Genomic DNA, 10337 nt, shown 5'->3' on the forward strand with positions numbered 1-10337 from the left:
GGAAGCAAAATTTGTTCACAAAGGAAAGTGACTTGAGATTGAACAGAAACAGAAGGAAAAAGATTCATTTGAAGGTTTAGATTAAGGGATTAAAACAGAATGTTCAAAGGTTTGGAAGTCCTGACACGATTTATACCCCAAAAAGTAGAGAAAGAAATCTCATGGGAACCAGCTACAGAAATATTTTCTCAGCTGTGATCTATCAAAGTAAGATAAAGTACTATATAATTTCACATAGAAGAGGCCTGAGGTTGACTGGAAAAGCTATAAAAAGTGATTAATTTAACAAAGTGAGACATAGATGGAAAAATCATTCTATTGGTTACTTTATACAAACCTACAATATAAAGTGTTCATAAATACCATATCTTTCTTTAAAAAGAGTACTTCATATCTTTTAGGACATTAATATTTTATGTTTGTGCATTGAACAAAATTGCGTTAGAAATTACCTTCTTTCAGGGTACTTCACCTGAAATGATGGAGCAGAAATGCATTTTAGGATTTAAGGAAATGTTTTTAAATTTGATCTGCGCTACATCAAGAAACAAGTCTATGGTTGTGCAGTTTCCTTTCGGAGAGGCTGCAAGACTTAATTCTCTGATTTCAGAAGCTGTGGATGCAACGTGATTCTTAATCAAATTCGGAAGAATTTCTGATTTATTTCTCCTGTTGTCGGCAGGATGGCAGTGAAGGAATTAGGGCAGTGTAAAGCTCCTCCTGTAAGATGGGGGATTGCAGGGTATCTAACGGTCTCACTGATGACTACATCTGCAGGAAGTGCACGCAACTTCAGCTCCTGAACGACAAGGTCAAGGAACTGGAGCTGGAGCTTGGATGGACCATCCAAGAGGCTGAGAACCTCATAGACGAGACTCTTAGTGAGGTGATCACTCTCAGAGTGCAGGCTTCAGATGATGGATAGATGACCACCAGGAAAAGTAAAGGGAGTAAGCAGTCAGTGCAGGGTGCCTCTGTGGACAGTCCCCTTAGCAACAAGTATACCCCTTTGGATACTGCTGATGGGGATGAGCTATCAAGGCACAACAGCAGCAGCCACTGTGGCTGTCTCTGAGACTCAGCATGGAAGGGTAAAGTCAGGTAGAGCGATAGTGATAGGAGTCTCGATAGTGGGGTAGACAGGAGATTCTATGGCTGTGAAAAGGATATCAGGATGGTGTGTTGCCTCCAAGGTGCTAGGGTCAAGGATTTCTCAGAGTGGCTGCAGAATATTCACAAGAGGGAGTGTGAGCAGCCAGAGGTCATGGCACACATTGACACCAGTGACATAAATAGAAAGGATGTATTGGGAGTTAGGGTAGAGCGGGGGTCGGCAACCTGCGGCTCCCGAGCCATTTGTGGCTCTTTCACCTCTGTGCTGCGGCTCCCTGTGGCTTTGGGAAATAATTGGTCAGTATTTAATTAAAATGTATTTTATGTTAGTTTGTTAGCTTTTGAAATGTAATTATGGTGATCTTGTACAACCTAAGTGTAGCGACACATTTCCTGCCACATCCGAAACGGCTCACAATTAGCCAGCATTCCGGCTAAGGGAGATAGCCTACGGGGGTTTGTGAGTACGCGTCTTTTGCAGCATCTGCGTCCATGGGGGCTGGGTTGAGGGAGGCTTAAAAGCAAGGCTGTTTAGTTCGAATAAAGCTATCTTTGACTGCAGTTTACTGACACCGCTACAACGTGTTTTTATCGCTGGCTGTCCAGACGGAAGGTGCTGAAACGCTTTGTCGCGTGTCTGGAAGAAGTGAAAACTTTCCTGGGCAGCAAAGGGCTCACCTTTCCTGAGCTGGAACAGCCAGAGTGGCTGGAAAAGCTACACTTCATGGTAGACATGACAGCGCACCTGAACACGCTGAACACAGCTCTTCAGGGGAAAGGACGTACAGCCCTGCACATGTTGGAGGATGTTTTGGCATTCGAGCGCAAGTTGACAGTGCTTGCCAGAGATTTACAGAAAGGCACTTTGTCTCACTTCCCCAATTTGAGAGAGTTCAAACAAGGTCACGACATGATAATTTCGGAGTATTTACATTCTGCAATCATCGCAATGCAAACATCGTTTGGGAAACGCTTCTGTGAGTTCAGAGAGGAAAAAAACACATTATCCTTCCCGGTCACTCCCTTAAGCATCGATCCTTCCCTACTGAATACGACTGCATTGGCAGGTGTGAGTCAACCTGATCTTGAGATGGAACTGGCCGACATAGCCGACAAAGACATATGGGTGTCCAAGTTTAGACGCTTGACAGCAGACCTTGAAGATGTTGCCCGTCAGAAGGCCGTTCTTGCTCAGAAACACAAATGGAGTGATATTGAAAACCTCACAGATGACAGCTTGCGATCCTGTGTAAAGATGAAGGTGACATCATACAGCCCTGATGTGCAGACGCTGTGCGCTGAGGTCCAGGAGCAGAAATCCCATTAACCAAGTATGATAAATATTTTAATTGCCTATTATTTTACTTATATTCATATTTTTTCATTGTTCAGTGAAATAGTCCTTTCATTTTTCAGGATGACAGCTGGCTGACGTTATTTTTGGTTTGCTGCTGGCGGAAAATTTAAGTTTGGCGTTTTTCATAAATACAAGAAGGACTCAAATAGACATTGAATATTTTACTTAAAAGTAACTTTCAACCCAACGTCTTTTTTTCGGAGTTCAAAATGTTTTTGTTGCATGCAGAAATGTAATTTCGTTTTCTCTGCAGGAGTTCATCAATTTCATAAATGCAACACATTATAGTTTGTTTATACATAGCATAAAGGCAAAAAAAACGTTGTATGCAGTGTTATTTCATTTTAAATGTCAAACGGGTTTTGCGGCTCCCAGTGTTTTCTTTTCTGTGGGAAACGGGTCCAAGTGGCTCTTTCAGTGGTAAAGGTTGCTGACCCCTGGGGTAGAGGCTGAAGAGAAGGACCTCCAAGGTAATAATCTCTAGATAACTTCCAGTGCCATATGGTTATCGGGACAGAAATAAGATGATAGTACAGATGAATGAGTGGCTGAGGAACTGGTCCAGGGGAAGGGTTTCAGATTTCTGGATCATTGGAATCTCTTCTGGGTTAGGTTTGACCTTTTCCAAAGGGACAGGTTACACCTGAACCCAAGGAGGACTAACATCCTTGTGTGTGGGAAAGGATGTTTCCCTCAGTGGGGGGTCTAACACAGCCTCAGGTTAGCAGGGCATCCATTTAAAACAGAGATGCAGAGGAATTTCTTTAGCCAGAGGGTGGTGAATTTGTGGAATTTGTTCCCACAGACAGCTGTGGAGACCAGGTCGTTGGGTGTATTGAAGGCAGAGCTTGGTAGATTATTGACTGAACGTGGCATCAAAGGTTATGGGGAGAAGGCCAGGGAGTGGGGCTGAGGAGGGGAAAAAAGGAACAGCCATGATTGAATGGCAGAGCAAACTCAATGGACCAATGGCCTAATTCTGTTCCTATGTCTTATGGTCTTATGGTCTTCTCCACCTGTCTAAGCTGTCAAAAGAATTAGAAATGGTTCTGAAAAATAACAAAGAAAAATTACAAATGTTATTCAAATTAATGAATCTATTAAATAATATTATAGCTTTATGACTTACAAATATAACTCTTAAAATTCACTAAACTCAATTTTCAGAACATGTATTAATTACATTCTATTATTATTAGACACTGATTCAGATTCCAATGAAACTACGATAAAGATTTTGATTTCACTAATTAATTTTTTCAATGGCCTAAGCTAACCACTTAGATCAGTAAAGAGTTAATTTATGATATGTTCTCTTTCTGGTGACAATGTGAAAAAACATCATTTGATATGTCACCTTTAGATTTTTTAATTGCTTAAGTAGTTCCAATCAAGTTCAATCATTACTTTTCTATAGATGATTTTTTATGTTATGGATACACTTTTCCATTTTAATTCATTACAAGGGATATTAATTTAAACACAGTGAGGGAGAATACTCATCCAGATTTGAATTTTTGATTTAGTCATCATTCAGAGAGGAAACTGTCACTATTCTCCAGAATAATCAGAACCATAGAGCTTCAAGCACATCTTCAAAAGCCAACGCCTCAAAAAGGCAACATCCATCTTTAACAACCTCCATCAGTCAGGACATGCCTTCTTCTTGTTGCTATCATCAGGAGCCTGAAGACACTCACTCAATGTTTTAGGAACAGCTTCTCCCACTCCACCATCAGATTTCTGAATAGATAAAGACCCAACCCATGAACACTATCTTATTATTGTTTTGCCCTCCTTTTGCAGGTAATTATATATCTTACTGTAACATAGTTCTAATGCATTGCACTCTCCTGCTGCAAAACAACAAATTTCATGACATATGCCAGTGATATCAGCCTGATTCAGATTCTGATCCCAAACCTGCCTTACAAAGCTGAACTTCATATACCTGTGTCGTTAATTAAGTGACAAAATAACCACATTGAGGTGACTTCTTAGGGTAAATTGTACAGGAGTCTGAAGACAAGCACTCACTTGAGATTTTTCCCAAGCAGCTTTCAGTATGTTAGATCCCATTCAATTAGGTGTTTGCTTAAACAGAACTAGTCTGATGAAGAAAATGCTTGATAAAAGCATTTATCGATGCTTGATACTTGTTTGAAAATGAAGGCTCCCCAAGCAGAGACTTCTACTGATGATGATAATCCTAATTAAAATATTCTGTCATTGGGAATTCTGTTTCTAAAATTACTAACTTTATTTTGATGGTGCTCTAGAAGAAATGTTACTGAAATGTTTATTGTTCCTGCAGACTTCAAATATTTATTGTTAAGTGATAGCTTTATAGCATCAGTATTTCTGAAAACTTTATGGTTCAATTAAACTTTATTTTCTGGCCTTGACTTTCCCTGACTATCACACGTGTTCCTCGTCTTACAAGGTGAAAGACCTGATGTGTACCCATTGCGTATTTACGCTGAATATTTGGAGCAACGCTACTTGGGGAAATTCTTTTCAAAAAACTTTGAATCCAAGTAAGATTGTTTAATTTATTTCCATTTCATGAGAGATTATTTTCAATCAGAACTTGCTGTTCATTCTGTGGTACAATTGAAACCTCACGAGTTTTTCTCAGGAAGAACGTGGTCTCCTGTAAGGAAAATAAACACAACACTAACTAGAGACTAGTGTGCAAAAAGTGAAAATTTGCTTGGTGTGACAGGGAAAATTTCTCACTTACATCCTACAATTAATGTTCAAACTTGGGAAAGTTCTTTTATTTGTCCATTCACAAATAAAAATTAAAAATGAAAGAAAAGTTTTGTTTTCATTTATTTTCAAGATGTAGGTGTTGCTGTCACTAATCACTAATTATACTCACTTACTTCAGGGACTGTTTGCCTGGCTACTTGTATCAATCAGTCTATGGACACTAATTGTCCAGGCAGCTTCAAGGTAAGAGCTTGTAATGGCCTTGGAAAAAATACAGTACATACTGATTTTTTTTTAATAGTGCCTAATGAGGAACAGTTCATTATGAGGACATTTATAGGCCAAAGAATGGACATTCAAGCCTTTTACTGTCCCAGATGGACCATCTACCCTCTCTTCTCTCAGTTCTGATTCAGGGATTTGATTGGAAACATTGACAATCACTTCCTTCCTGCATATGCTGCTCAACCCCCTGAGTTCCTCCAGAAGACTTTTTTGTTAATTTTAATTCAGCATAGTGTTGTAGCACAGAACCTGGCCCTTCAGCCCATTTAGTTTGTGTTGACTTGTCACTCTACCTAGCACATGGACCATAGGCCATTAAACCCACATCCAGCATTTCCGCTAGCAGCTCATTCCACACTCACACCACCCTCTGAGTGAAGAAGTACCTGTTCAAGTTACCTTAAATATTTCACCTTTCACTCTTAATCTATGACCTCTAGTTCTAACCTCACCCAGCCTCAATGGAAAAAACCTATTTGCATCGACCCTATTTATCCCCACATAATTTTGAATGCCTCTATCAAATCTTCCTCCTCCTCCTCCTTTTTTTCAGTAAGTAGTCCTAACCTATTCAACATTTCCCTCAAGTCCTCACGTCCCATCCTTGTAAATTTCTCTGCACTCTTTCAATCTTATTAATATCTTCCCTGGTCAGTGACAAGAACTGCACATCAATGGGATGAGGCAGACCAACATCTTATACAATTTCAACATAATATCCCAATTGCTGTACTCATTATTGTGAATTATGAAGGCCAAGATGCCAAATGCTTTCTTTATGAACCTATCTACTTGAGACACCACTTTCAAGCAATTATGCATCTTTATTCCAAGATTTCTATGTTACACCACACTCCTCAGTGCCATACCATTCACTGTGTACGACTAACTTTGGTTTGTCCTCCAAAGTGCAACACCTCAGCATCTGTAGGGTCTTTTCTCCTATGTTCACAAAATCTTCAGAGAATTTTTTCCCCACCTCATCCAATTCCAATGTCCATTATAAACATTAATAAAAATAATTAATTGGGTTCATAATTGCAAAGCTCTTTTAAAACGATCACATTTCCCTGGGAGGAGGCAAGCTGGATTTTGCAATGTGAATAAAAATCTACTTGTAAACAATATTCAAAAGTAGAATGAAATAAGCACTGGTTAAAAAGTCCTCTGTAATTATAGGAATGATGTTGATTTTACAAATATTATTTGATTTAATTTCCATCTTGTTTATATTCTTAAAATGAAGACAAATATTTAAGTCAGAGGATGACTATGCCAATACAACTCAGAATCTAAGTCACATTTATTAACATGGACTTACAAGGGGTGATTGATAAGTTCGTGCCTTAAGGTAGAAGGAGATGAGTTATTAACTTCAAACGTTCTGCATTTTCACTCAGAGTTGAACTGCACGTGCATGTAACGAGAGCTGTATAACTCATCACCTTCTACCTGAGGCAATGAATTTATCAATCACCCCTGCTGTGGACCACCTGGAGGTCCAAGACACTCTCATTACGTGCACGTGCAGTTCAGCTCTTTGAGTGATAATACAGAAAGTTTGAAGTTAATAACTCGTCTTCTTCTACCTTATCAATCACCCCTGCTGTGGACCACTTCTACAAAAAAGGGATCCGTATGCTCCATGACTGCTGGACTAAGTGTGTACATGTAGGAAGGGACTATGTTGAAAAATAAATGTGCTAAATTTTCTAAAATTGACTCCTTCTACCTTAGGCCATGAACTTATCAATCACCCCTTGTATATGACATAAAGACTATTATCAGGAATGTAGAGGGGGCTTAACCTAATTTCAGAGTGTTGGAGACATTCTAACAGTGAATGATCACTTCAATACTAAACTGCAAAATAAGAAGCCATGAAAGGCCACAAAACAAGAGAAAATGGATACTTTACACAACAAGGTAACTGAAGGCTAAGAGCAACTGGTTGAGGCTGGATGTTTTGCATGAGTGAACAAGGATTTCAGATGAGATCTGGGTTTAAATAGGCTGCAGGTGATGAGTTGGAAATGAGTGGCAGGTGAGTCCTGTTCGTTGGGTGGAGACTGGGAGGTGTCTGCCTGAGCAGGCCTGACAGAACCCACTCCCCTTCTGTCAGCCCCCAGTCGCCTGGGATGATCCGTGGGGACCCAGTGGAATGACTCAATCAGCGATGGATCCAGGATGCAATTGGATGGCCTAAGCTCTCTCCTCTGGGCTACGGCCTTCCCAGTCAACAAAATACTGTGCACTCCATTCACGATGATGTGAATCTTGCCAACTGTGTTTACTAGGCCACCTTCCGCCACCTCTGGTTCCAGAGTACAGGCTCAGCTCAGTTTTGTGGTCTATGGATTTGAGTTTGAGGTTGGATGCATTGAATACAAGTACGATCCTGAGGGATGGTGGCAGTTGGAGACAGTAAGTGACTGGATTGATGCGATGGGTAACCCTACAGTAACCAATGAACCAGGGTGAGTGCTTGTGTGAGTCAAAGGGGCAGATCTGAGTTGAGCTGCCAGACATGGTCCTCAGATGATGAGGGGTGCCTCAGACAACATGGCCGCCATCACGTTAATTAGGTTGTCAGGTACGTCTGCTGAGCTGGTCATGCTATTGGTCCTGGTGGATCTGGTCTTAAGATCCCAAAGGCTGTGGGGGCTGGGGGGTGGCGGTGAAGATCTGCGATGATGGAATGATGGAGTGAGGATCGATCTCCATTTCATCTGGGTTAAACTGTCATGACCGGGCGTCTGCCTTAGCGTTTTTGGAGCCGAGTCATTAAGAAATGGTGAAGTTGACTTGCTCAGAGAAGCGAGCCCAGCAAACCTGATGTGGGTTGAGCTCTGTGAAAGCATGGACTGTGACAATAGTCCACATTATCTGTGAGGTAGACTACTCAGTGAGGAAGATGGGAAGAGCAGTGATTTGGCTGTAGTTTCGAATGAAACATCGATAGAATTTGGAGAAGACTCTGTAGCTGTTTGAGGGAGCGCGGTCAGGGCTATTCAACAATGGACAATACATTTGCTGGCTCTATGATTGGGGTGAAAGGACTTACCCAGGTAGAAAATGACTGGGGTGTGGAACTGGCATTTCTCTAAGTTGAAGTACAGTTGGTTTTCGAGGAGATGCTGAAGGTCTGAATGGACGTGACAGATGTTGTTTTGGGGATCCTTGAAAATTATGAGGATGTTGCTGAGGTAGATGAGCACATACCTACGTTACGTGGAAAACGGCTGGACTGTTGAAAAGTCCGAAAGGCATCAACAAGTATTTGTGGTGGTCAGTGGGTGCAATGAGCAGCGTCTTCCATTCATCTGCTGGCAGATGCGGGTCAGATGATACGTGCTCCATGGATCCAGTTTGGTGAAGATCTGGACTCCACTGTTTTGAATGTGCTGATCATCAAGGGTAGAGTGGAACTGGTTCCATTGTGACGCGGTTGTCAATGCAGGGCTGAAAACCCTCCTCTTTCTTCTTGACACTGCAGCTGCGAGGGGCTGGGAAGGTTGAAGGAAGCCATGCTGGGGCAGTTGGGTGATGAAGTCATTCGTGGCTTGGGTCTCAGTAGAGGAGAGGGAGAAGAGACGGGTTTATGGGAGGAGTGGTTCCCAGGAGGAGGTTGATTATGCTGTCATGTGGGCTGTGAAGTGGCAGGCTGCTGGCTACACTTTTACTGAAGGCAATGCCCAAATCATGGTATTCCTTTGGGGAGTTTGGTGAGGCTGAGGGTTTACTCTGTCTCCACCAGGGCTTTCACAACCTGTGGTCCATGGTAAGTCAATGGTATAAAAAGAGTTGAGAACCACTGGACTCTCTCTGATTTACAGGATGATGTTGCAGGCAGGTGGTCAGGCAGGAGGATCCCCAACTCAACAGTGAGTTGGATGATGAGACAAAGTGAGGGTTGTGAGTGGAGAGCCAGTGGCAACCCAGGAAGAGAGGAACGTTGGGCGAGTCAATAAGGAGGAATTGGATTGGAGATTCATGGTGCTCTCTGATGCTCATGTGCACATGCCATGTGTGCGTTCTGACCCTCCCAGACCCCAAGGAACTTCCATCCAGTGGCTGTGATAGAGAGAGGGTGAAAGATAGGCTTGGTAGGGAGTCCAAGCTGCGCGCGCGCACACGCACACACACACACACACACACACACACACACACACACACACACACACTCTCCAGTCCAAAAAGCTGCCTGCTATGCCAGAATCCACCAGAATCTTGTGTGTGTAGAGCTGACACAGCGTGTAGGAGGTCAGAGAGAGTGAGTCGGGCAACGGAGCTGGAATGACGGGCTAGGGAGGAGCTTACCAGATAGGATGTTCCTTGTTCTCTGTCTGGTTGGAACCATACTCCCAGATCTGTGGGCATTTGCTGCTTGGGTGATCTTCTGCTCCAGGCAAGTTGTTTTCCCTCCTATGCTAATACTCTTGGGGGTGGGAGGTGGGTTAAGGGAGCCCCTCCTGACTGCACGGGCTCTGGAGCTGTGCTGATGAGGGTCCAGCAGCCTGAAACGGCTCTGGGAAAGGAACTGTGGTTCTGGCTGGTGGTTTGGAGGGCTGTTCCACCAGATGCTCGTCAACACAATGGACCAGAGTGATGAGGCTTTTGACATTGGTGGGCATCTCCTGGGTAGACAGCTCATCTTTAAAGCACTCTGCAAGGGTCCTGAGTTCCACGATGTGATCCAGCATAGAGCGTGACCCTTGAAGCAGGTGAAGTATCTGATCCTCTGCCTACCTTCTGATATTAACTCCAAAATATTAAAATAATTAAAAGGAATATTATTCTAAATTCACGTTTACTTTGAAGTGAGGTGCGCTCATATCACATAGTGGCAAGTGATGTACGCCATTTA

The 10337-nt window shown here is 42.4% G+C and overlaps 1 protein-coding gene across 1 annotated transcript; it reads left to right on the top strand.

Moving 5' to 3' along the window:
- The first annotated feature begins 1683 nt into the window (after positions 1-1683).
- On the top strand, positions 1684-2870 carry LOC132380303 (general transcription factor II-I repeat domain-containing protein 2-like). Its single transcript, XM_059949056.1, has 2 exons — positions 1684-2444; positions 2530-2870. The coding sequence occupies exon 1, from the start codon at positions 1838-1840 to the stop codon at positions 2438-2440; it is 603 nt and encodes a 200-aa protein (XP_059805039.1). The 5' UTR covers positions 1684-1837; the 3' UTR covers positions 2441-2444; positions 2530-2870.
- Positions 2871-10337: the final 7467 nt, after the last annotated feature.

The sequence above is a fragment of the Hypanus sabinus genome, chromosome 23 (assembly GCF_030144855.1).
Source record: "Hypanus sabinus isolate sHypSab1 chromosome 23, sHypSab1.hap1, whole genome shotgun sequence".
NCBI lineage: Eukaryota > Metazoa > Chordata > Chondrichthyes > Myliobatiformes > Dasyatidae > Hypanus > Hypanus sabinus.

Excerpts from the sequence above, each read along its gene's own strand:
- LOC132380303 (XM_059949056.1), top strand. The coding sequence starts at position 1,838 with ATGGTAGACATGACAGCGCACCTGAACACGCTGAACACAGCTCTTCAG.